Source organism: Chionomys nivalis, chromosome 2 (assembly GCF_950005125.1).
Source record: "Chionomys nivalis chromosome 2, mChiNiv1.1, whole genome shotgun sequence".
Lineage (NCBI taxonomy): Eukaryota > Metazoa > Chordata > Mammalia > Rodentia > Cricetidae > Chionomys > Chionomys nivalis.
In genome coordinates this window covers 70,206,619-70,233,227 of record NC_080087.1, presented here as the reverse complement: position 1 = coordinate 70,233,227, position 26,609 = coordinate 70,206,619, and the positions used below count along the sequence as shown (strand labels likewise).

The window sequence follows — 26,609 nt, the reverse complement described above, 5'->3', positions numbered from 1 at the left end:
ACCTCTAAAAGGCATGAAAGTTGGGGTAAACTGAGGCTCAGCGCTAGAAAAGGCCCTTAACTGACTGAAATGCAGCGTGAGGGGTTCCTCCCGGTTGTGACAAGAGAAAGCTTTGTGTGGCAACTGGCAACAGTAGACGCCGCTTGGGCATCTGCCTCAGTGGGGACTGAGGTCAGCCTAAAAAGCACTGCGGAGGCGTCCGCGACGAACCCGCCTGAACAAAAGCAGCCAGCTTCGGGTGGGGACGAAAAGTCGGAATGGATTCTTCAGGAGTTGGCACTTGAGTCAAAGCGGAAGTATGGCTGGAGGAGACCGAAAAACAAATGGATTTCCGAAGGTAGCTGTCAGGGCGAAAGATCCTGAAACAGAATGTAGTCTTGGGCTTTGGAATGTAGTCATAGAAAACCGGGTTCTGGGTGCAGCAGCGCCTGCGTAGTGGGCCCACCGAGTTTATGCAGGAAGAACGATGGCAACGGCGGGCCCAGGCGGCGGTGGAGTTCCGGAGTGGGCGTGGTCTGGGCGCCAGGGTTCAGTGCGCACGCGCCCCGCCGGCGGACTTAGCGGCCTCTCGCGCACCTGCGTACGGAGGGCGACCACGAGAGGGCGGAGCCTGTCTTCTTGGGTCCTCCCGCGCTCGGGGCATTGTGGGACAGTGGCGGAGCTGGCTGTGCGTTGGAGGCCTTGAGCCGGACGGCAGGGCCGGAGAGAGCCAGCCGCTTCAGGGGACACTGAGTGAGGAGACGGTCGTCGACTCTCGGGTGTAGCTCTGCGCCCGTTGGGGCTGCGGAGGCTTGTTTTTTTGTTTTTTGTTTGTTTGTTTTATTTCCTGTCCCTCGGTGCCGGTGTCTGTCTGTGTGTGTTTCTGTGTGTGTAACCCGCGGCGACTTCCCTCGTCGCCCCTGCTTCGGAGGTGTCTGCGCAGGCCTCGCGTCTGCCACGAAGCTCTGCTGTGGAACGAGCGCGCCTACTTTGTCGCGAAGCCCCGAACTCGTCGACGCTCGGCGGTGAGGCAGGGGATTCCCTGCGACCGGAGGGCGCTTGCGCGGCTCCGCGAGCTCCGGCCCGGGCGCTTGCGCGAGCCCCCCCGGCGCCGCCCCCGCCCCTCATAGCCGGCCCCTCGGCAGGGCCGGAGCCGCCGGCGGCGGGGCGGCGGGGGCGCCCCGATGAGCCCCGAGTGCGAGGAGCCGCCGCCCCCCCGCGCAGGTGAGCAGCGCAGCCACCTTCTCACTCCCGAGTTCCTGCCTCAGTCCCCTTGAGTGCCCCCAAGTCTCTTAGTATCTTCCCTTTTACTCCCCAAGTCTCTCAGTCACTTGTCAGTGTCGTCAAGTCTATTTCCTGTCGCCGGGCCTCGCTGTCATCATTCCCACCCCATCTTCCCCATCTCCTGAGTGAGGGTCCTCTCTAAGTCTCGTAGGCCCTTCTTCCTTCCTTACCCTCTTCTCCCTGCAGCCCACCACCCCCATCTCTTCCCACTGGGGTCTCCATCACCTCCACCTGTCATTCTGACTCAGCTCCCTTGGGACTTCTCGGGCCAACTGCCCCGTCGAAGTCTTCCTTCCTCCCGCCTGCCCTTCTGTTCTCACCTCTGTCTCCCCGTTTCGCTCCCATCGGCTTTCAGGGACTCTTGGCCTTTCTGGTTCTCACCCTCCGCTCAGGAAGGCAAGATTAAGCGGGTTTTTCCTTCCCCTTGACTGGGACTGTCGTGTCCCTGGCTGTCCCTAGCTTCCTATGGTGAGGAGGCACTTCGAAGTTACTGTTCTTTGGTGCACTACTGGATACTAGTGTGAGATGAGGTCCTGCCTGGTGCTGGGTTCCCCAGGGGAGTGCTCAGCGGAGGGCCCTGGCACTTTGTCTACCCAGGGAACCAAAGGCAGAGTCGGACGGTCACAATTGCAGTGTGTTGTGATGGTGGTAACCCGGGGTGCTGTGGCAGCAGGCCACAGAATGGGAGAGACTGGTGAGACCGGCCGGATGAGTGGCTTTTCTCTCGAAGAAGGCTGAGTAGGAGTTAACAGATGGAGAGTGGGAAGAAGGGCTTTCCAGGTGGAGGAAGCAGCACGTGCAAATGTGTGAAGGTGGGAGTGCTGCAGGAGGCAGGAGTCCCGTGGGATGCAGTGGGTTGAAGTGTTGAGAGGGCAAAGGGCGGAATGCCTTGGCTGGTACATTTGTACAGGGCCTTAAGTGACCTGGTTAGTGATCCCTTCTTTTTCCTCCCTTCAGTGGTGGTGCTGAGGCTCAAACCCAAGGTTTGCTGGGCAAACAAGTCTTACAATACAGCCTATGCCTCCCCTATGACTTTTAAGTTTTGAGACAGTATCTAACTACATTATTTAGACTTGCCTTGAACTCTGCAGAGCCAGTGGGATATTGATTGGACAATCTTTCTGTCTCAGTCTTCTGAGTAGCTAGGGTTACATATTTATGTTACCAGGCTACGGTGGTTAGGGTCTTTCTTGATCACACTCTTAATATACAAAGGTGACTTTACTGAGACCATATTGCCATTAACATTTACCTGGAAGGCAAGAAGTTTCTGGAAAGGAAGCTACATTGTATGCCAGATGTGGTGTGGGGTTGAGGGCTGTAAAACTGCAGTAGGGTTGCTTCCATCCTGAAGGAGAGGTTCTGTCAGCACCAAGGCCAACGCTGCAGGGACTGCATTGCTTGAACAACACACTATGAATTGTTTCTGTGTGCATTTCATATTCCTAATGTGGACAGTTTACATGGGAACACTTGCCATATTCTGCCACATACACTTGGAGTTGTCTTGCGTTGTTTAAAATTGCTTCTGTGGATTTTTTTTGTTTGTTTATTTTCTGGTAACTTTTGCCTAATTTGAATCATTTTCCCAAATTCAGTGACTCGAAACCTTTAGCTTTGGGATTGTGATAATGAGAAATTGTTTAGAGCAGGATCTTTTAGTTAGATCTCAGTTCGAGTTTTGGCTCTTCTTGCCTTTCCAAGTGGTGAGCCCTTGGAAAAGTTAGGCAAGTGTTCTATACCTGTTTTTTGTGTAAGTGGGCTAATAGGAGGGCTCTCTGTAGGGTGGCTCTGGGGATTGAGCTAAATGTTTTTTGATGCCTGTCACAGAAGGTAAGATACAAGTGCACCACATCAGGACCTCAGATTTATGATTTGATCCTCGATGTCTTAGTAGTTCTTAGTCAGTACGATGTGTCCTCTAGGAGACAATTGGCAATGTTTGGGAACCCTTTGGTTGTCGAAACTACAGGAGATAGGAGGAAATCTGCTTCCTACATCTAGTGTATGTATATCCCACCCAGGGATGCTATTGCTTGTCTTTGAGTATGCAGGGCAACTTCACCACAAATAATTATCCAGTCCCAAATGCCATTGGTGCTGATAGGAAAGAAAGCAGGGAAACACTGCTACTCTGCTTTATTGCTTGACTATCTTGTGTACTTTGTGCTTCTATGTGATGTGAGCTGTTGTGTATTTTCCTTTATATTCATCCTCTTTGATTGTTTGCTTTTGTTGGGTCATATGGCATCTTCCTTCCATTGAAGGAGAGCAACCTCATTCCCCTCTTTTTTAATTCTACTCTGGCCAAGAGATCACTTTCTCCTCTCTGGCTTCAGTTTCCATTAATCCAACAAGTACTTTTACTTTTTATTTTGAACCAGAGTCTCATGTAGATCCACCTGGCCTCAAACTCACTGTGTAGCCAGGGATGATTTATTTCTGATCCTCCTGCCTCTACTTCCCAAGTGTTAGGATGGCAGTGGGTCCACCATTGGGATTCTAACTCAGGGCCTCGAGCATGCTAGACAAACACCTTGGCAAATTAACTACATCCCCAACCCACCAAGAAACACTGGATTTTTTATCTGGCGGTATGTTAGATCCTACGTGGCATCTCTAGAGAGTGGCAGGTACCTGGGCAGACCTGTCTTTTCCTACAGTCGAGACTTATGTGCTCTCATAGAGTGACCAAAGGGATGCTTAGGAAGGAGGTTTGCTGGGGGTGGCTTCTTGGAGGAAATGGTGTCAGTGTAGAGGCATCAGTCTCAGTCGGTGTACATCAGTCTTAGAGGAGGTAGACAGACTCAGAGCTTGTAGGGCAGGTGGAGGGCACAGCCCCCATCCTGAGAGCAGCCAATTTGGCACAGCTGTTGAGTGCTTCTACCATTAGACTTGCTGCAAGAGAGAGGTAAGAGGCGTGGGTGCTAGGAGTCAGTGCCCAATACTAGTTTGGTGGGAGCACACCAATGCCAGACCAGGGTTTTTTCTTTGCACACCAGTTTTATGAATTCTCCAAGAAGGGGTGCCTGTAAGATATTTCTCAGATGAGAAACTGAGGCTCAGGGGCATTAGGTCCTTGGTTTTCATTTTGGAGAGATAAAATTCCAGTCCTGGTCAAGTGCAGTGATATGTTCCTATAATCTTAGCTAATCTATAATCTTCGGAATCTGAGGCAGGAGGATCACTTGAGCTTGGGAGTTTTAAGCCAGTCTGGACACACACTTGAAGATTTGAACTTTTGACAGTCTTTTGAAGTTTAGTTGAGTTTAATTTTGAGATAGGATCTTTATATATAGCCCAGGCTAGCTTCAACTTCCCAAGTCTGGTCCATCAATCCTGATTCCCCTCTGTTTTTCTAGGGGCTATTTCACATCTATTCAGTAGGCTGTTCCTTTTTCTTTTAACCCTGTGGCCACCCCAGGAGATGAGTACTGAGTATAAATCTTCAAGTCTTCTCTAGTCCTTGGCCAAGTATCCTTAAACTGTTTTCTAATTCCTCCTCCCTCCTATGGGATTGGGTCAAAGTTTCTCTTTCCTCTGGGAGGAGGGTTCTAGGTTCTGAGGGGTAGGCCCATGGTTTGTTATCTCACTCAGACTTCTATCCCCAGGCTTTCCTAAGCCATGGGAAGCCCCGGCTCATTGTTCACGTGGCCAGGCCTTTCTAGCAGTGGTTCCTTCTCTAAATGGTTGTCCCCTGTGCTTGCTTTGCTAGGGTGATGATATGATCTGAAGGCCACATTGCAGATCCTACCCAGAGGTGGTTAGGTTGCTGTTATTGTCTCCTCATCCCTGGTATTAAGTGTCCCAAACCCCTTTTCCAGATTTGGCAAGGAACTGGCTGTGGCATTAAAAAATAGAGGCATGATCCACCCAGCCTTTTAAGGAGCTAGCAGGCCTGCTGCTGGTAGCCCAGCTTCCTTTCCTCCGAGAACAGCCAACTGGCCTGAGGGTCTGTCGTAATGTAATGCTGGCACCTTTGAGCAGCTCAGGTGGCTCTCCTGAAGGCCCTCCCGAAGGGCTCTCTGCTCTCGCCTCCCAAGGTGGAGGGGTCGGGGTGGTATGGGCAAGTATGGCAGGATTGGCAGATAAAGGACCTGCCCATGGGTTTCCTGGTAGGCAGTGTTTAAAGCTACAGTGGTGGCTGCAACAAAAGTGGGGACAGGGTGGGGACCACCCTAAGTTCTGTCTGGGCCAGGGCAGGAACTGGCAGGCTCCTGAGAGGGACAGCTAGTGTCAGAGACCTTAGAATAACAACAAAACAAGAAGCCAGAGCTGCTGATGTTAGAGCTGGCAGGAGAGGCAAAGCGACTTTCGTTCCTAATGGCTTCCTTTCTCATTTATAATTTCCCTTCCTTCCGTTAGCAGCCAGTCTTGGTTTTCAAACCGTCTCTAAAACCAGTGCTTGTCACTTCCGTTTTCTTGAAGTTGCTGAAAGTTACACAGGGTGGGGGTGGCGGGGTGTGTGGTGTTAAATACGAGTGATCTGAAGAAAGTACTTAAGTCATTTGGGCAAATGCTGAGAGTCCCTGCCTTTCTGTCACCCTTGGTGTAGTAACTGTCTCCTACCTCTCTTGCTTGAAAGTGTCTAAGCATGGTCTCAGGACAGCCTGGGGGAGGAATTTGCCTTCTGGACCTGCCTTCAATCAGCACCTCTCCCCGATGCTTCCGAGGCTGTTGGACACTGCATGAACCCTATACTAACCATTACTCTAGATTTGTTCCAGGGGCATCCTGCCCAGTTCTCTGGGAAGCCAGTTTGGGGAGAGAATCCCAACCTAGTCACTGGGACAGGTGGTAAGGTTGAGGTGGGGATGGGCATTTTGAGGGACTGTGAACTGTGCCCTCTAACCAGGTGTCTAGAAGTGAGTGGTGAGAGTTTTTGTCAAAAGACCAGGGCATGTCATATGGATTCTGTTTTTCTCTCTTGGTAGCTGTGTGGTTTTCTTTCTTCTGACCCCTTTTCTAAATAGGATTCTGTTGTCAGATGGAACTGACAATGATTCTTTCCCTTCTGCTTAGTGCGAAGACAAAAAAAGGCTAGATCCTGGGGTTGGCTGCAGATGATGGTTTGGCCTTGCCCCTGACCTTTCTTCCACTGTGGAAGAGGTTTTTTGTGTTCTTCAGACAGCTTCACTTTATCACATTTATTTATTTTGTAAGTGTAGTGTACTTTTTTTTTTTTAAACCACAGTGTGTGTAGAGGTCAGAGGACACTTGTAAGAATCAGTTCTCTCCTTCCACACGTGGGATCCAGGGACTGAACTCCGATTGTCAGGTTTGGCAGTGCCTTTTCCTATTTAATTAGCCATCTTGCCAGCACTAAGCCCCACTTTATTACAATGGGAAGTATGTGACTAGCACATAGTAGTGAATCTGCCCACCACGCTCTGCATGGCATTCTGCTGGCCACACTGAAAAAAAGCCTTCATCACTACACTCAGTGAAACTCTTCCACACTTCTAAGAGTCTACCTGGCCCTCTGTCCTCTGGGCTTCCCTGTCAACTCTCACACTGCATATGCTTTCTCTGTCTGTGAGCCTGCAGACTGGTGTGCTTGGTGACTCTTCTCCAACCAGGCTTGGCCCAGGACTTGACTCTTAGCTGTAAGATAGGCAGTTCCCAGTGAGAGTTGTACTGCAGGCCTGTGTGGGCACAGAGTATAAGCCTCCTGCCCCTGAGGAAGGCCTCTGTCCCATGCCCAGAGTGGCGAGGACTACCTACTGGATGGAGGCCATAATGGCCACCTCATTGTGGCTCGGCACCATTAATGCTCCTTAAATCACATGCCTGCCTCTGCCATCTTCTCACCATGCAGACTTAACAAGGTGATTTTCTTATCTCAGGGATGAGGAAAGGGGAATCTGCTTGAGCTCTCCAGTCTAGTGGCCCTGAGCAGGTTTTGTTTCTTCATTAATGGTTTTGGTGGCTTATTATTTGCTGTCCAGTTTATCCGTTTAAAGACTGCAAATCAGTGGTTCTGAATACATCCGTAACTTTGTATAGCCATCACCACAATCAATTTCATGCTTTTTTTCTCAAAGTTTTTGAATTTTTTTTTTTTTTTTAAGACAGGGTCTTAGGTAGCCGAGGCTAGTGTTGAACTCATTTTGTGGTAAAAATTGATTTTATTTTGTTTGTTTTTCTTTTTGGTTTTTCAAGACAGGGTTTCTCTGTATAGCTGTGGCTATTCTGGAACTAGCTCTGTAGACCAGGCTGGCCTTGAATTCACAGAGATCCATCTGCCTTTGCCCCCCTGAGTGCTGGGATGAAAGGCATGTGTCACCACTGCCCAGTGGTCAAAATTGATTTTAAACATCTAGATCCTCCTGCCTCAGCCTCTCAAGTGCTCAGATTCCAGTTAGGCATCATTGTTCCTGGCTCAGTTTTAAAACATTAAGAAAAAAAAAATCACCTCACAAGGAAATTGTCTCCTCAAGCAGTTACTCCAGTTCCTCTAGTTCCTTAAAACACCTAATCTCTTTTCTGTCACTGTGGATGGTTGTCTGTTCTGAACACTTCATAGTATCTTCTCACTGCTAGGTGAAGCAGCCTCCCGTGTAGAGAGGCTCCATGTTCACCAAGGCGAACTTCTTGTCGCTTTACACCACGTGGTCTCCAGCCGGAAATCAGCAGAGTCATGATTAATGTGGCGGTTGCGCCTTGAGACTATTCTGGTCCTACGTATATGCAGATCAGGAAACCTGTCTGCTTCACCCCTGCTCTCTGTCAGTGTTCTTCTGGGCTGCTGTTCCCCTTTGCAGTGAATGTCTTCTGTGTCAGGTGCTCCATTGACCCATGAGAGGCTGCCATTGAGTGAGGAAGTAGGAAAGGGTCCCTTGAGGTATGCACAACGTGTGTTTCTTGTGAAGCAGAAGTTCCTTCACCCTTACCTCACATCTAGAATAACACCTCCAGCACCTGCATTGGCCCAGGGACTAGCCTGTCCCTTCCCAGCCTGTCTTGAGTGATCTTGTGCCTCCTCCTCCCTGGATTTCCTCCTTTGGCCTTGATGGAATGGGGCCAAGGGTTGGGAGTGATTTTACTTTATCAATCCCAGTCCAGTAGACCCCTGCTTCAGGGGCTGGAACCTTGCGACCGATGTCATTTGGCAATATGTATATCTTTCAGCTAATATTTGTGAGCATTTACAACTAAAGGGTAAGGTTCTGTGTTAGGTGGTATCCCATGTGCTTAGTAACATAGGAAGATTTTGGAAGAATAGTCTTACAATTTTTTTATTTTTTAGATTTTTAACTTTTATGTGTATAGGTGTTTGGTCTTTGTGTATGTCTATGCTTCACATGTCTGGCTAGTGCCTGTGGAGGCCAGAAGAGGGCATTGGGTCTCCAGGAACTAGAGTTTACAGTCAATTGTGAGCTGCCATGTGGGTGCTGGGAATGGAACCCGAGTCCTCTGGTTGAGCAAGTGCTCTAAACCACTGAGTCGTCTTCAGCCCCTGCAGTCTTTATTGTCTGAACACGTAGCTACAAGTGCATTGTTACTGTGTGTTAATCTTCTTTCTGGATAGCAGTAAATGAGCTCAGTACAGGGCAGAGCAAGTGGATCAAGTCTGGGCCAGGGGACTGACTGGTTTCACCTAGCTGGTTGGGAAGCCCCTGTGCAAGGAAAATGCTTAGTAAGAGACCCTGAAGAATGAGGAGAAACCTCATTCTGGGACAGAGCTACTGAGGTAAACCAAAGCTTAGTTTGTTTTAGAAACAGAACAAAGTGGAGTGTGCCCAGGGTGAGTGAAGAATGCAGCATGAAGAAGGCTAGAAGAGTGGGATAGGTTTCCTGATAGTTCTTCAGGGCATCTTGAGTCCAATATGGGCTTTGACTGTCTCTTCAGAGAGCTCTACCTGGCTGGCTGTGGTGGAGGAGGTCTTCTCGCCTGGACCAGACTCAGGTTGCAAATCAGAGGGTCTCAGGAAGTCATGAGGTCTGTGCAAGAAGAGACCAATTGGGGTCTGGTGTCTGTTTGCCAAGTTGTAGGCACTCCTGGCTAGAACTGCTTTCTTAGCTTCATCCAGTGTGGCCTGGGGCAGCAGTGGCCTCTGCCTCCGGGAGTTGGCAGGCCATCAGGAGACAAGTGAAGAGCAGAAGTTGTGGTTAGGCTATAGTTGTAGCAAGAGTTCCACAGATGCTGTCCTTGGGCCAGATGGCCCCTGAGGTCAATAGGAAGCCTCCTAACGTACTGGGGTTCAGTTCTTTCATTTTGTGTGATAGGATGGCAGCTTCTGTGACTGTGATCTGTGTACCCAATGCATGTTGTTGAATACGTAGGTGGTAACATAGGTTGGGTCTGATGTTGGTCTCTGGAGCTTTGTAATTGTCTTGAGAGGAGCAAGGCATTAGTGCAGGGCAGGGACTCAGGACAGTGCTGCCAGCTGATTAGTACCAGGGTGTTCTAGTTAAAGCTAGTTACTAGAGTCAGGGCTTGATAGCTCTTTATTCTCTCATGGGTTTCTTTGGGCCCTGCTTTAGTTTAGTGACTGTCCTAGGAGCCCCAACCCCAAGTTTTCCTCTTCCCTGTCCCAGGCCTGGGCGTGGGGTGATGAGAGTATAGTTGGGCTGTGTTTGTGTGCGTGTGGTATCCAGGCAACAGCCACAGCCTCAGAGTTGAGCATACTTCCTCTTTTCCGGCTGCCACCACCCCACACCTCACCAGGCGGCCTTGGGTGATTTGCTGGGACAGGCAGCAGCTGTGCGCTAGAGGTCATGGGAGCCTTTGAATTTGTTCAGCAAATAAAGTGAATCTGAAGCCAGAAGTTCAGATGATATCCTTGCCCAGATACAAGAGTGAATACAGGCTCATGGGGATGGGCCAAGGTCACTGCATGCTGTTTAGCTTTTCCATGCAGGCTCTGGATACTCCACACTTAGGACTTCACCAGGCCCTAAGCTAAGGATGACAAAGTGGCATTATACTGCAAGGGAGGCAGTTTGGAGGCTGAAATGGTGGGCTCTGGGTTCCCTGGCAGGATTGGGTGCTGGTCACAGTGCTGAGCGTATGTGCTGTACTGTGGAGCTCCTGTGCAAGGCAGACTTGTGTGGAATCTGTGTCTGGGGCTTAGAAAGGGTGTTTGTGCTTGGTCACTGGGACTTCCTTATCCAGCAGGGGTTGCTATGTGTGTATGACAAATTGATTATGCCCATGCTTGTAGGGCGCCATGTTTTGGAAGTTTGACCTGCACACAAGCTCTCATCTGGACACGCTGCTGGAAAAGGAGGACCTGAGCCTGCCTGAGCTTCTGGATGAGGAGGACGTGCTGCAGGAGTGCAAGGTTGTCAACCGGAAGCTCCTGGACTTCCTGCTACAGCCATCCCACCTGCAGGCCATGGTGGCCTGGGTCACCCAGGAGCCCCCAGCCAGTGGTGAGGAGCGGCTACGCTACAAGTGAGTCCTTCACTCTCCCCTGTACTCAGTAACTGAGCTTTGGGGATGAGGAAGTAAGGCAGGGAGGGTCAGGCCCTTTACAGGATCACAGCTTGCCTAGTGAATACTCTTCATGGTCCAATTCTTTTAAAAGTTTTGTGTGATAAGGTTCTCTACACATGCTAAATACAAGGCTTTGGAATAAGTCTCATTCACCCTTTAAACCTCAGCAAGGAGCCAGGTTTCCTCACTTCCATTTGCCTCTTTTCTTGTTGTCCTCATTTTGTTGTTTCTGATATAGGGTCTCAGGTAGCCCAGACTGACCTTGAACTTGTTGTGTTGAGGACCACTTTGAATTCCTGATCTTCTTGTTCCCTTCCAAGTGCTGAGATTATAGCATGAATTCACCATGCTTGACTTCTTCGTGTGTGTGTGTGTGTGTGTGTGTGAGTGTGTGTTTTCAGAGGACAAATTGCAAGAATCAGTCTTTTCCCATCTCTCCTTGATCATGTGAGTTCTGGCGGTTGAACTTAGGTTTTCAGGCTTAAATTTTACCTACTGAGCCAGCTCATCATTCCTCTACCTTATTTTTTGAGACAGGAGCTACTGAATCAATCAGAAGCTAACCAGTTCAGTTATCCTGTCTCAACAAGCTCCAGAGGTCTGTCTATCTCTGCCTTCCTAGTTCTGGGATTACAGACACAAGCCATCAGAGCCAGCGTTTTACGTAGGTGCTAGGGATCTAAACTCAACTCCTCATGTTTGCACAGCAGTCACTTTTACTGACTGAACTATCTCCCTGGTCCCTTCCCAGTGATTCTTTGTTGGTGTTTGTTTGATTTTAAAATTTGTATATATTTATGTGTACCTGTGGATTTTGTGTGAACCACATGCATGTAGGTTTCTAAGGAGCTCAATGGATGTTGGATCCCTGGAGCTGGAGTTACAGAAGGTTGTGAGCCATCTGATGTTGGTGCTGGGAACTAAACTTTGTCCTCTCCAAGGCTTTGTTTTGAGACAGGGTTTCTTTGTGTATCCCTGACTGTCCTGGAACTCACTCTGTAAACCAGGCTGGCCTTGAACTCACAGAGATCCTCCTGCTGCTGCCTCCCAAGTGCTGGGATTAAAGGTGTGTGCCATCATCACCCCCTCTGAAAGTCTTTAAGCATGCTTAACTGCTGACCTTCTCTCTAAGTCTTCTTCCTGGTGTTTTTAATCAATTAAGAATTTTTCTCAGGATATGATGTAGACTTGAACATAGCTGTAAGAACTAGTTGAGTGATCCTAAGTATATGTTGCTGTTTTCCCAACTGGTGATAGTTTGCTTGACTTTATAGGGTTTCACACTGAGAGAGTGACATGGACATAGCATGCCTGGTCCCTGCCTATCCTGTTGAAAGGAGGTTTTCTGACTTTCCTTGTACTCTTCTAAATATGTGTAGGCTATTGTGTCTGAACCACAGCAACATCTTGAGCACTTCCATCACCATACAGATTCCTTCTGGCCCCTTCATGACATGCTCCCTCCTTCTTAACTTGTTCTACTAGTCTGTCCTCCTTTTACCTGTTGTGTTATTGACTTTTCTCAACATAGTTTCCTGGAGGTTGACTTAAGCCCCTGAGCAAAGGTATCTTTTCTTTGATCCAGAGTAAAAAGATCCTACCAGGACTGACTTTGGCTCATTGCATTCTGAATGCAGATACTGTTGTGGGGCAGCCTGTGGGGCTCCCATGTGGTTTACAGCCAGCCCTTGGCTCCAGACTGCCTTCTTTTCATCTGAGATTTTTTTTATTATTGATTTATCTTTTGGATTTTGAGCTTTGAGAGTACAGTGTCTGCATCTTTTTGACCATTCTTGGTGCCTGGCACAGTGCATGGCATGCAGAGCTCTGTGTAGGGGGAGGAAGCAGGGTGCAGCACCAGGTAGTGAGGCAGGACCAGGCAGACAGGTCACTGTTGGGGCCACAGCAGTTGTGTGCCATCTTGCTGCTCTTCCTCGGTTGCTGCTTGTGCATGATCCTTCCCTGGTCTTACATCTCTACCTCTTGTGTCCTTCCTGTTCACTGTGCTATCCTCTGACTTATTCTGTCTTCCCATTATGGGAACTTTGAGCCAGACAGATGATAATGAGGGGACTCAGCAAGGCAGTGTCACCTGGAGAGCCATGACCTGTTTGGTCCTGCTGAGTCTTGTTTTCTAGATGATGGTGGTTCTTGGCACAGGTCCCCACAACTTTGGGCTAGACTAGGAGCAGTTGTCTCTCGGGGCCTTGGGTGGCACCTGTAGCAGTGATGCCCTTGGAATGTCAAGTATCCAAATATGTCTAAGAAGAGGAGCAAGGGTTGGAGGTTTAGAAAGATGACACTAGGGCTAGGATGCCCTGAGCTGGAACAGCGTATGAGACTGGGACAGCGTATGAGACTGGCCTTTACATTAGAAGAGATGGGGATTAGTGGTGGGAGGGGATCAGGAAATGCTAAATCAGGAGTTTTAGGACTCTAAGTTCAAATCAAATGTCATTTTGTGGTGGTGGGAGTCCCAGTAGGTTTGTTTCTCTCTCTCTCTCTCTCTCTCTTTGTTTTAAGACAGTATTTCTCTATGTAGCCCTGGCTGTCCTGGAACTCCTGTAGAACAGGCTGGCCTTGAACTCAGAGATCCACCTGCCCTCTGCCTTTTGAGTACTGTGTTTAAAGGCATGTACTACCACAATGGGTTCCCACTAGATTTTTGTTGTGTTTTTAGTTTCAATTTTATTTTACATTTAAAAAAATATATTTATTTATTTTATGTATATGAGTGTTCTATCTGCATGTCCAACTTTATGCCAGAAGAGGGCATCAGATCCCACTGTAGATTCCAGCCTGGTCAACATAATGAGGTTCACGACAGCTAGGGTTACATAGAGAAACCCTGTCTCTAAAATTAAAGAAGACTGGAGAGATGGCTCAGGGGTTAAAAGCACTGTCTGCTCTTCCAGAAGTCTTCAGTTCAATTTCCAGCAACTACATGGTGGCTCACACGGAACTCCCTGAGCCCAGTGTTGGGTGTGGGGCTGAAGGTGGGGCCTCCACCTTCTCTCAGCACCCACAGCTATCCTGCACTCACTTCCCAGGTACCCTAGTGTAGCGTGTGAGATCCTGACCTCTGATGTGCCCCAGATCAACGATGCCCTGGGTACAGATGAGTCCCTCCTGAACCGGCTTTATGGCTTCCTGCAGAGTGGTGACAGCCTCAACCCACTACTTGCTAGCTTTTTCAGCAAGGTCATGGGCATTCTCATCAATCGCAAGACAGACCAGGTGCCTGCTGACCCTCAACATGTGGGTGAGGAGTTGGGAGGGTGGATGTCAGGACCCTATGCTATGACACAGCTTGTGCCCCCAGCTTGTATCCTTCCTGCGCAAGAAAGATGACTTTGTGGACCTGTTGCTACGGCACATCGGTACCTCAGCCATCATGGACCTCCTGTTGCGCCTGCTTACTTGTGTTGAGCGGCCCCAGTTGCGGCAGGATGTCTTCAATGTGAGGAGCCTGCTCAGGAGGTGGAGTGGTGGAGTGGGATGGGTTGGCATATGGTTTAGGAACTTACCCTCTTCTTTCAGTGGCTCAATGAAGAGAAGATAGTCCAGCGGCTAATTGAACAGATTCACCCATCAAAGGATGACAATGTAAGTGTTGGCTGACACTTCCAAGTTCTTCTTCAGACCATATTCCATATCCCCTTGTATCTTAAGAGATGGGTATTGGGGCTGAGGATATGGCTTAGTTGGTAGAGTGCTTGCTTAGGATTCATGAAGCCCTGAAACCACATAAGCCGGGCAGAGTGGCACACAACTATAATCTCAGTTCTCTGCAAACTTGCTTTCTAGAAAGTTTGGGGATAGCCTGGGCTACGTGAGACTCTGTCTTTGCAGGGGGCGGGGATGTTAATTATTATTATAGCATGGGTCAGTGCCTCATTTCCTTTTCATGGCTGAATAGTAAATACCCCACATTGTGGCTATACCAAGCTTTGTTTTCCATTTAGCAGTTAATGAGTATGTGGTTGAGTAGTGCTGCGTGTGCATGCATGAATGTCTCCTTTTGGGAGGTTTTGGGTACTGGCTTCCTCAGTATAGTATATGTCACCCCAGTGTCTGTGTGAGTGCCCTTTTCTGTCTGAAAGGGGCTGGTGCATTCTTACTTGTTTCTACTTCCCCAGCAACATTCCAATGCATCCCAGTCCCTGTGTGACATCATCCGCCTCAGCCGGGAGCAGATGATCCAAGGCCAGGACAGCCCGGAGCCAGACCAGCTGTTGGCCACCTTAGAGAAGTGGGTTTGCATGGCCAGTACTGAGGCCTAGGGAGGGACTTGTCCTGGGGGTGTCCTGGCCCTTGGCCCTTTACTCTTGACTCCCCTTGCCTCAGGCAGGAGACCATCGAGCAGCTCCTGAGTAACATGTTTGAGGGAGAACAGTGCCAGTCTGTTATTGTCAGTGGGATCCAGGTGCTGCTGACCCTCTTGGAGCCTAGGAGGCCAAGGTAGGGGTGCCAGCCTGAGGTGGCACACTGTCCCTGCCTGCATCTGCAGTCCCAGAGGTCTGGATGGCCATTGTGCAAAGATGTGGCTAGTCACATATATGGTCCTTCCCCAATTGGGCCTGACCTCTGCCCTGTGTGTCTGACTTGTCAAAGAGCTCCAGATTTTCAGGATTTAAGGCTGTGGTGTCCCTCTGGCCCATTCTTGTGGCCTGTGTGGCTCACTTTGCCTTCCTCTTGCTCTCTCCGCAGGTCTGACTCTGTGACCATGAACAACTTCTTTAGCAGTGTGGATGGGCAGTTGGAACTCCTGGCCCAGGGAGCCCTAGATAATGCAATATCCAGTATGGGTGCCTTGCATGCCCTGCGTCCCCGGCTTGCCCGCTTCCATCAGCTCCTGCTTGAGCCTCCCAAGGTGGGAGATGGGTTATTGTGATTCTAGAGAGAAGTGGGGGTGGAAGAGAAGTAGTACCCTGTGTGCACTGAGCATCCCTTGTTCTTGTAGCTGGAGCCTCTGCAGATGACATGGGGCAGCCTGGCCCCACCACTGGGTAACACAAGGTTGCATGTGGTCAAGCTCCTGGCCAGTGCTCTGAGTACCAACGCTGCTGCCTTGACACAGGAGCTCCTGGTGCTGGATGTGCCCAACACTTTACTGGTACTTGGGATGGGATCAGAGGCCAGGGAGGTGGAGGTGGAGATGTGGGCAGAGCATTTTTGATATTAGTCTATGTCCCCACTTCCTCAGGACCTCTTCTTCCACTATGTATTCAACAACTTTCTGCACGCTCAAGTGGAGGTGTGTGTGAGTGCCATGCTGAGTTCCGGGCCCCCTCCAGACAGCAGCTCTGAGACACCTATCCCAAATCCTATCTTGAAACATGTAAGTTGGTGCTCCTGTTCCCCTCCCTCTGGGCACCCTGGTACCTGAGGATATACCCTCCCAGAGGCCTCCCACTTGGAAACATCAGTACCTAGGATGGGTGTGGGATACACAGTTGGGGGAAATGGGTATATACTGAGGGCCAGTGAATGCTGACTTGGTAGTGGAGAATGGGAATACTAGGAGCAAGTGAGGGGTAGAGCCTTGGGGTATCTATGTACATTCCATGTGAGAACTCGAAAACTCATACTAGATATGGTGACCCACACCTTAATTCCAGTCGTGGAGATGAGGATTTCAATTTTTGTGTCTAGCTTAGGTTAGGAAAAAAAATAGGACTTAGGATGTAGCTTACTTGGTTAGTGTATGCCTAGCATGCATGAAGTTATGGATGGTCCCTAGCACAACATAACAGCAGGTGTGATAATGCACTTGGGAGGATCAAAAGGTTGTGGTTATTTTTGACTACATTAAGAGTTTGAGGCTGTCCTGGGGGAGAAATCCAGATTTAAAGCAAGCCAGAGACACTGGCTCCCATCTTTTCTTCCTCTGTTCACAAGCCTGGGGCCTGGTGAAGTATGTTTGCTGCTGGATTCTGAAAGTGTAGCTATCCCCAGGCCAACTCTCTCTGCTCTCCTGCAGCTCCTGCAGCACTGCCGCTTGGTGGAGCGCATTCTGACATCCTGGGAGGAGAACGACCGTGTACAGTCAGTACTCGCTGCCTTCCTATGGGACAGATAGGGCAATGGGAGAATGGGTTGGGGGCCTGGGTAGCCTTGGTATCCAGCCTGTCACCCAGCTGTGACCTCCACTCTCAACCAGGTCTGGAGGGGGCCCAAGAAAAGGCTATATGGGCCACCTGACCCGGGTGGCCAATGCTGTGGTGCAGAATGCAGAACAGGGACCCAATGCTGAACAACTGGGGCAGCTACTAAAGGGTGAGGCATGGGGTTGGCTGGAGGTGCAGCTTGGAGAGATGGGTGTTGGAAACTGAGGTTCTCCTACCTCATACTCCTTTACCCATATACTCAGAGCTGCCAGAAGATCAGCAGCAGCGGTGGGAAGCATTTGTGTCAGGACCCCTGGCCGAGACCAACAAGAAGAACACAGTGGATCTGGTAAGGCCTGATCTGGTATTTTGCTCATGCCCCTGCTTCCTACAGCTGCCTGCCTTGCCCTTGTTTGGGGCCTTGAGCAGGCCCTGAGTACTCTCCTTCATCATGTCCCCAGGTGAACACTCACCACCTGCACTCCTCCAGTGATGATGAGGATGACCGCCTCAAGGAGTTCAACTTCCCTGAGGAGGCTGTATTGCAGCAGGTGGACCTGGGCCTATGGAGAAGGGAGGAGTTGGGAGGGGTAGCTTCCTTCCAGTCCTGACCTCCGTGCCTCTTGTAGGCCTTCATGGACTTTCAGATGCAGCGGATGACCTCAGCCTTCATTGACCACTTTGGCTTTAATGATGAGGAATTTGGGGAGCAGGAGGAAAGTGTGAAGTAAGTGTTTCTCATGAAGTTGGTACTCTACCTTGTGACAGCATATGCTTTGCCTGCCTGTGTGTGTCCCTGTGTGAGGTTGCAGGGCTGCCTAACCTCGTGATGGTTTATACCTTGCATCTTTTCTTGAATGTTCATCTGTTTGTGCACCATGACCCAGCCAGCAACCTCTGTTTCTGGGCATACTCCTAGTGTTCACCGTTTCTAGATGAAGACCCAGCTTTGTACTCATTTTCCCCTTTACAGTGAAGGTCATGGTGAAGATGATGAGCACAATGAATAGTGTAGGAATGATGCCTCAGTGAGAGATGACAGTTTTGATGAAGTCTTGATGTTTCTGCGAAAAACAGAACATGGTTGTCACATGGCCGAACTCTGAGACATTTTGCAGTTGGGTGGAGGAGCTGGCTTTGGGGAGCATGGAGTGGTCATCTGTGTCACTTGTCTGAGGTGTTATCCCATTGGATGCCACCCTCTGAGCAAACTTATCAGCTATATACTCTCAGAGTTCTGGGACCTAGCCAGACAGAGTGAGAGCCTTGAAGGGTCCTTATGCTGAACATCTTTGGGTGTATTATGGTGGACTGCAGTCTGCTGTGACTTCAGTGTTCCTTTAGATACAACCATGGAATCCTGTGTTTGTGGCTTCTCAGCTTAGTGTCTGGCCTTCTATTAGAAGTTTTTATTTGGTCCCATTGGGGAAGATGCTCATGTGGAAACTTGACTCCATCCTGATGGGAGTGGGGCTGGTTTCTTGGTGGATGGAGTTGGGGTAGCTAGTTGTGCTTTTGAGACAAAGCTGCAATCCTGCTTTTCCACCAAGAAAAGTTACAAGAAAAACTAAGCTATTTAGAGTTAGAGTAGGGAAGGTAGCTGGTAAACAGTGTTGGGGGAAGGTGTCCTGCAGTGCTGCTGGGGGAAGACACCAAGTCTGCTGAGGTGGGCAATGCAGTGTAGCAATTGGCTGGTCTGCTCCACTCTTGACCTGCTGAGAGTCTTAGCTCCTGGTTTAGGGGAATTAAGGATACTTCCTTTGTAGTGTGGTTGTAAGAGTAGAGTATATTGCTGCTGAGTATTTCATGAACTTGAGACAGTTAGCCCCTTGGGAAATAACCCCAACTTGTGTGCACAATGTGGATCTGTATATAAAGTGTTCTTATCATGTAAGGGTAGAAAGACATCTCAGTAGAAAAAGCAAAAAGCCAATGTGGTAGTACATTCTTTTAATTCCAATATCTGGGAGGTAGAGGAGACTTAGGTGTTCAAGGTCCTCCTTAGCTTCATAGTGAGTTCAAGGCTAGTCTAGGTAGGCTACAGGAGATGGTATCTCAAAACAAAAACTTGAAAAGGTGGGTAAGCAGCTGTTAGAAAGTCACAGGCTCTGTTAGGAGGAAAATAAGCTGATTAGTCCTTTTGGAGAGCATGTGGGTATTTCCGACGTGCAGGTTTAATTTCTGTGGGGCTGTCTGAAAGAGAATTAAGCAGAGATGCCTGTGCACAGTGCTAAGGTAGACTTGATAGCTTGTCATGTGCCTGCTGTGAGGTGCTGCTCCCACTGGTAGTACCTCCTGGGTAGTTCAGGCAGTTAAGTTTCTACATGGTTGGGAATGATGGTACCCTGGCAGCAATGTGTTATTTAATCTCCAAAAGTGGTTATGTCCCCATGTTTAGCATTTGAACACCATACTGTAGGCTTCTCACAGTCATGTGTTAGCTACTGCAGCCTGTACCTCTACTCTGGTGGGATCTGACTGGGGTGGTCTCCTTGAAGCAGTTTGGCTCATTGGCTCTCAGTGTCATATATTTTCCAGGAGTGTAGTACTGGCCTAATGCCCTTCCCACCAGCACTTGCATTCTCACAAGAAAGAGTAATGGTCACAAACTCAGGGCCACAAACCCTGATAAGAAGCGATAGGTCCTCCTGCATTTCTGTTAGCAGTAAGTGGTACTGGAGTAGTTAGAGCCCTTTACAGAGTGGTATTGGAATAGTTGCGTGGTAGTTATAAACAACAGGTTGCCACAGCCAGAGTTGTAGTTATCAGGAAACATGGATGGATGTATAAACTCTTACCTAAGTTGTAGGTAAATCCTTAAAAATCTACCCTTCAAGGTAGATTCTGTTTCCTTGATTTTATATTGTTTTCCTTGATGCAATGAGATTTAGAAGTGCCAAGAGAGTTGCTGAGGCTACTCAATGGATAGATTAGGTTTCAGACCATTCAGCAGAGCTTCCTGCGTGGCAGGTCACCTGAGTCCCTGTCCTCTGAGCATCTGAAGGAAGAAGTTGGGGGCTGGAGAGATGGCTCAGTGGTTAAGAGCATTGCCTGCTCTTCCAAAGGTCCTAAGTTCAATTCCCAGCAACCACATGGTGGCTCACAACCATCTGTAAGGAGGTCTGGCGCCCTCTTCTGGCCTTCGGGCATACACACAGACAGAATATTGTATACATAATAAATAAATAAATAAGTAAATATTTTTTTTTAAAAAAAGGAAGAAGTTGTATTGTTTTTGTCTTAAGATTTATTTTAATTTAATGCATATGAGTTTTACCTGCATGTGTATATGTATCACAAGCATACAGTACCTGTGGAGTCCAGAAGAGGACGTAGAATCCCTAGGAATTGGAGTTATGGATGGTCATGAGCTACCACATGGTTTCTGGGAACTGAGTTCAGGTCCTCTGCAAGAGCAGCAAGTGTTTGGATTGTTTGTTTGTTTTTTTGTTTTTGTTTTGTTTTTTTTCCACTGAACCACCTCTCCAACCCAAGAAACTATGTTTTTGTTTAGGGAGGAGATGAAGACACTTTCCTTTAGTGTGATTTTGAGAACCAAGTGGATTATGCTGAGAATGTGTATGTTAGGTGACTTATTTTTCTTCCTGCTGTGAATGCTGGGTTGAGGTTACAACACCTTCGGGAGGAGGTGAATTTGCACAGTAAAGAGGGTTGCTGTGTCGCGTGAACGAGCAGAGGGGTGAGCATTGTGTCTCACTGCATCTCTTTTCTCCAGTGCACCATTTGACAAGACTGCCAACATCACCTTCTCCTTAAATGCTGATGATGAGAATGTGAGTGCTGCCTGTCTTGGTTGTGGGTGAAGGGGTGTGGAGGGTTCATAAACAGTACAGCATATCCTCCTGCCCCGCACTGCAGCCCAATGCCAACCTGCTTGAGATATGCTACAAGGACCGGATCCAGCAATTTGATGATGAGGAAGAAGATGAGGAGGAAGGCCAAGGCTCAGCAGAGTCAGATGGCGAATATAGTGCCTGGCAGGGCAGCCAGCCAGTGAGGGCATCCCATGCAGGCCAGCCTCCTGGTGTCCGGTGAGTCTCCCTCTACCCTCCTATCTCTTCTGCTTGGGGTTGTACGTACACTTAAACACATACATGTGTCTAAGTGACTACTCACACACATCAAATGCTTATAAATGTGTTGGACTGAGGTTGAAGTGCATGAGAAAAATCAGTGAGTTGTATGTTAGTTGGGTGGTTTCAATCACAAGTGGTAGAAACTCAGTTCCAATTAATCAAGTTAGGCACAGAATGAAGAAGGCTCCATCATTCAGCTGTGCTCCTGAGTTCAGATGGTACCACACACAAGTTTCCCTTTCTCCTCTTTTTGGAATGACAGATGAAACCGCTGTCAAACTAGGTTGTTCATCAGCTTTCTATAGATAAATTTTTTCTTCCTTTTTTTTGTCCTATACTCAGTGTGATCAAATTAATTCATGTCAGAACTTTTGCTGAGATGAACATCACCTCAAGTATGTATGGTCTGCAGCTCCAAGCTTTTACCTCATGTCTTGATTTGAAGAAAGTTATTTGTGTTAACTTTATAATTGATGTGTAGCATGCATACAGACATAAATGTACAGACCCTGTGCTTGTTGCCAGATGGAAGCACTCAGTCAAAATCTAGAGCCAGGAGCAGGACCCACTTCCTCTGTCCCCTACATGGCTGCTGTCTTCCCTGCCATGGACAGAGGTGTCCTGACATCTTGCCCACTCTTTATAATCATACAATGTAGGAAAAGGGTCCTATGTTTGAGATTCTTGTCAATAGACTGTTTTGAGGGAGCCTGCTGACCCTAGGATCACAAGTGTGTGCCACAACCCAGACTTTTACTGTGTTTTTTACTATTTATTATATGGGTGCATGAGTGCCTTGGTGGGGTTGGGGGGAATTGGTCAAAAGACAACTTGCAGGAGCTAGTGCTCTACTTCCACAGTTTGGGTCCCAGAGATTGAATTCAGGTGGTCAGACTTGGTGGCAGGTACTTTTGTTTGCTAAGCCACCTTGCTGGCTTGTGTGTGCATACTTCCACACTCAAGTGAAGTGGGCATGAACACATGTGCACATATGCACACACACACACAGATTTGGACAGGTTCATTGTACAAAATGTTAGATTTCTTAATGACATTTTAATATATTATTAACTCTTCTAACTCTCTCCTATTCCCCCTCTCCTCTTCCCAACTAGCTGCCCTCTTTTTGTGTCTTTGTAAGCTAGCTTATTTCCCTTAACATGGTGGTCTCTGTTAGCCTTCCAATGTCATAATTTCATTGTTTATGGCTAAAGAAAACTCAAACCTCTTTTTGTGTGTGGATCACTTTTTTTTTTTTTTTTGGTCTAGTTCTCTGTTGATGGACGCTGAGACTGATGTTATTAACTTGACATTGTAAATAGTATCATAATAAACAACTGTGCAGGTATCTTTGTTCTGTGCTGACTTAGATTCCTTATGTGTATACCCAGAGCCATCTTACAAAATGTAGCAGATCTAGTGTTAGTTTTTTTCCCTCACCACTACACCCTTTTATGTTTTTCGTGTTCTTACATTCTTCCTTTCTTCACTTTATTCTGATGAACTCACAAAAGCATTACACGGCTGATTGAAGGAAGTCACTCAGTCCCAGCTCTGTACATCTCAGTGAAGTTCTTCCATACAGCACGTAGCTTTTCTGAAGCACTGGCATGTCACATAGGGTTTTACACTTACTCTATCACTGGTTTATGGTTCTTGCTACTTTAATACCCAGAACACTGAATTCACTCGCCTGCTTTGGGGTAAAAGACAAACTATGGTGGAACTGAGATAGGCAAAAATAGAAAGATTTGTGTTGTCTTTCTGACTTTTGGCCTATATTCTATCTTTTTTTTTGGGGGGGGGGGTTAATTTTTTCAAGACAAGGTTTCTCTGTAGCTTTGGTGCCTGTCCTGGAACTAGCTCTTGTAGACCAGGCTGACCTTGATCACAGAGATCTGCCTGCCTCTGCCTCCCAAGTACTAGGATTAAAGATGTATGCCACAACCACCTGGCTTCTACATTCTATCTTTCCTCATTACCTAATGTTCCCCCTTTTGGTCTCTTTTCTAAATGTTACAGTATATCACAGCTACGGGATAACGTGGTTTTTGTCTTTGAGTTTGGGTTGCCATAATTCTTCCTTCCTCCTTTGTGTGTACAGGCGGTTGGGATTTCCTTCATGGTTACACACTGTTTGTCATAAGCATTCAGACTATTTTTAGAGCAGCCAAGGGTGCTAGGTGGTGTTCTCAGGATGTGACAATTGTGTTTCCTGCAATTTCTAGCTGGAGAGAAAATCAAAGGAAATCTTTTCATTCTGGGGCTGATTCGCAGGTGGAGAGGTCTGTGTGTGTTTGGTGACAAAGGTGACTTGAGAGTTGGCGCCCATCGCTTTTTGTGGTTATGGCTTAGTCTTGTTCTCAAGTGACTCAGACTCTGCTTGTTTGCTGGCTTCTCCAACATCTTCACATCCTTAGGTTCCCTGGGCCTCTCTGGAGGCCTCTGTTCCCTGTCATCTTTTTGTTGTCATCTGCTGTGTGGTTGGGGAAGTGGGTCAGTAGGCTGTCCCTACATGGCCTCCTGATGAGTTGGTATCTGAGGCAGGAGTGGAGGAAGCACAGACAGCGAGGAGGACGAGGAGGATGAGGAGGAAGAGGATGAGGGGGCTGGCCAGGCAGCCTGTGAAAGGACCAGCCCTTCCTCCTTCCCCAGCCCCGGCCCTCAGCCTTCTGGTAAGTGTTTGGTGGCTTGTGCTCAGGTATACATGGAGTGTCTACCTGCTTTCAGCTTACTTTCTGTCCATGTTCTCTCACCTCTGCCATAGGCCCAAGTTGGACAGCCACTTTTGACCCAGTGCCTATGGATGCCCCAACAGGACCCTCAGTTTCCAAGGAGGCAGACATGTCCTCTACCCAGATCCTGACCAGCCCTCCAGCCCATGATGCCCCACAGCTCAGGTGTGGATGGGCAGGGCAGGGCCAGGGTAGTTGGTTATGACTCATCTGGGAGGTGCTCCCACATCCTAGTTCTCTCTTTGGTTTGGGTGTTCACCACAGCCACACCTTCAAACTCCTCTCTTAACTTGTAGGTCTCAGGACCCTACACCCCCCTCAGCACCTCAGGAAGTCACAGATAGCAGCAAAGTAGCAGAGCCTTTGGGTAAGTCACGCCATACCTTTCCCATAAGGGCTCTGAACTCTGCCTCAGGCCCACATATGTGAAGACAGCAGCAGTCTCAGCTTGCTGGAAGGTAGCAGCTGAGATGTGACCCTTCTCTCCTTCCACAGCCCCCTGCCAGGCCTTGGTTAGTGTTGCGGATGTCCAGGCCACTCTGCATGGGATGCGCTCTGCCCCCAGCTCCTTGGACAGGTGACCATTGGTATTCCATCTGAACTGCTTGCTGGAGGTGGTGTAGGAGAAGCCCATCCTCCCTGCTGAAGTGGGTGTTGGACTCTTTGTCCCTCCCTAGTTGTCCTTAGCCCCAAACTTTTCTTTGAACTCCTATGCCCCTGTAGCTATTCCTTTTAGTATTTAAATTTTTTGGACAATGGCACATAGGGCCCTTGCGACTTCAGAGTTGAGAACAGCTTCTAAGAAGATCAGGGACCACATGAAGCAGGAGTGTGCATGGCGCCACAACCATATTTTTCAGGGGGTGGCCACTGAAAGCTGTAAGCCTGAAGAGGCCTGGCTCTCCCCCCGCAGCTCTGCATCCCCACCATGCTCTGCAATCAGTATGCTCATAGGCTTCCCTGTTCTGAGGTCTCTCTGCTCCCCAGCCCTATCCTCACCCGAGGCCCCTTCTGGAGAGATGAGTGGCCTCAGGCAGGCAGAGCTCTGGGAGCGTCTAACAGTAGTCAAACTGGTTTCCCTACAGTGCAACCAGAGACCCCTCTACCTCTGTCCCAGCCTTCGAGGCCCACCAGTCCCCCCAGACTGTGGAGGGAGAAAAGAGCCTAGAACCTTTGGGGCTTCCCCAAAGCCAGAGGTGAGTTAGCCTCTCTGGTCAGTGTTGGTGGATGGGGCAAGGCTGGTGGGGCAAGAAGTAACCTCCAGATCTCCTTTCTTCCCTAACAGTGCCCAGGGCCTTGAGATACCCAATGGCTCTACCACAGGAGAGCCTGTTTCATCAAGTTCCCAGTGAGTGTGCCTACAGCCTTGGGTGGGTGAAGAAGATGGGGTCACTGGACCCTCACAAGTATCTCCCTCTGTTTCCAGGTAGCTGCCTGGTGGCAGTGGTGGCCAAATCTTCTGTCCTCCCCATGGAATCCCCCAGTGGGGCAAGATGGGTCCTTTGGTGGACCTCTGCCCCATTATCCCATATCCCACATTCTCTCCTCTGGACTCCAAAGGAGGCTGGTGCCAGGGAGATGCCCTCACCCACCCCCATTTGCACTGAGAAGAGAAACTATGGAGCCTTGTCTCCTAGAATAAAGATAGTCACTTAGAGAGAAAGGAGAGAGAGAAAGACGTATATTATATATTATATATAGAGAGAGGGAGGAGTAACAAAGGAAGCCAGGACAGTAACTGGGTCAGTAGCACTGAAGCACAACCTCCCCGCCTGTCCCACCAGGGACTGGCGCCGGGGTTTGAGGCTGCTGACCTGTGCTCTGGTGCAGATGCTTAGACCCAGCCTTTCACTCAGGACCACCTTGGGGTGTAACAGGGCATTAGACCCGGATGACCATGTGTTTGTTTAGACCTTGCACTTCGACCAGGCATCTGGCCCCTGGCCCTGGGGAGCAGGGCTTTCCTGGCAATATCCCCAGAGGCCCAGAACCGGGAATTCTGGGTACCCAGTGCCCTGAGGGTCCCAGCACTGCTGCCAAGTGGCCTTGTCCCAGCTCCTTCCCCCAGGCTGGTGTGAGTGTGCAAGTATGTATGCAGAGCTTGTGTTTCATACTGCAAATATAAATAAAGGAAGACAGCTGAAGATTCTTGGTGTCAGAGCTCGAGTTCTGGGTTCAGGGTTGGGTGAATCTGCTCCACATGGCCTAGAGAGAACTATATTCTACATTCCCTTGGGATTGCACTGGTGAGTGAGTGAGTGAGTGAGTGAGTGAGTGAGTGAGTGAGTGAGTGAGTGAGTGAGAGAGAGAGAGAGTGAGTGAGAGTGTGTGTATTGTGTGTGTAGTGGGCTTAATGCTTACCAGGCAGAACATCAGGAAAGAGCACTGGTCTTGTTGAGTTAGCATTTTGGGATCCTTCTCATCCTGATATGCACCTCCTTGACCCTGTTTTGAAATACAGATCAGGGTAGGAGCTGTGCTGTGTCAGCTCATACATAGCCCTATCCTCCTCTAGCTGAGACCTGCTAGGAAGAGCAAGAGGTCCCTGGACCTTGGAGCTGGGCTTCCTGCCACTAAGGGGATAGGAAGCGCTGGGCATGTTGGTGCATGCTTTTAGTCCCAGCACTCAGGAGGCAGAGGCAGAGGCAGACGGCTGACCTACATGAGTTGGAAGCCAGCCAGGTCTACAAAGTGAGTTCCAGGACAGACAGGGCTACACAGACAAACCTTGTCTCAGAAAAACAATCCAAAACAAAAAAGTGGGATAGGAGGCAGGGAGCTGCCTTGGGAGTAGGTACTATCTACATGGGAAGGCTGCAGAACAGTGAATATACAGTGGAGTAAAAAATGTGTTTGAGTGACATCAAGCACAAGGCGGGATTTTTTTCAATTAGTGCTTGTGGCAGGACTCCTGTCTGGAGTCTTTTCCTGCTTCTGATCTTCAGGGTTGGTTGTTGGGGGT

The 26,609-nt window shown here is 48.8% G+C and overlaps 1 protein-coding gene across 1 annotated transcript; it reads left to right on the top strand.

Annotated features, from left to right (window-relative positions):
- The first annotated feature begins 632 nt into the window (after positions 1-632).
- Ppp6r1 (protein phosphatase 6 regulatory subunit 1) lies at positions 633-25,808 on the top strand. Its single transcript, XM_057761326.1, has 24 exons — positions 633-1,203; positions 10,431-10,663; positions 13,756-13,942; positions 14,028-14,165; positions 14,246-14,311; positions 14,845-14,957; positions 15,053-15,166; positions 15,416-15,578; positions 15,669-15,821; positions 15,912-16,046; positions 16,689-16,753; positions 16,869-16,984; positions 17,079-17,164; positions 17,277-17,366; positions 17,445-17,542; positions 20,552-20,609; positions 20,695-20,867; positions 23,460-23,587; positions 23,680-23,812; positions 23,944-24,014; positions 24,143-24,224; positions 24,733-24,843; positions 24,933-24,995; positions 25,074-25,808. The coding sequence occupies exons 2-24, from the start codon at positions 10,437-10,439 to the stop codon at positions 25,075-25,077; spliced, it is 2,574 nt and encodes an 857-aa protein (XP_057617309.1). The 5' UTR covers positions 633-1,203; positions 10,431-10,436; the 3' UTR covers positions 25,078-25,808.
- Positions 25,809-26,609: the final 801 nt, after the last annotated feature.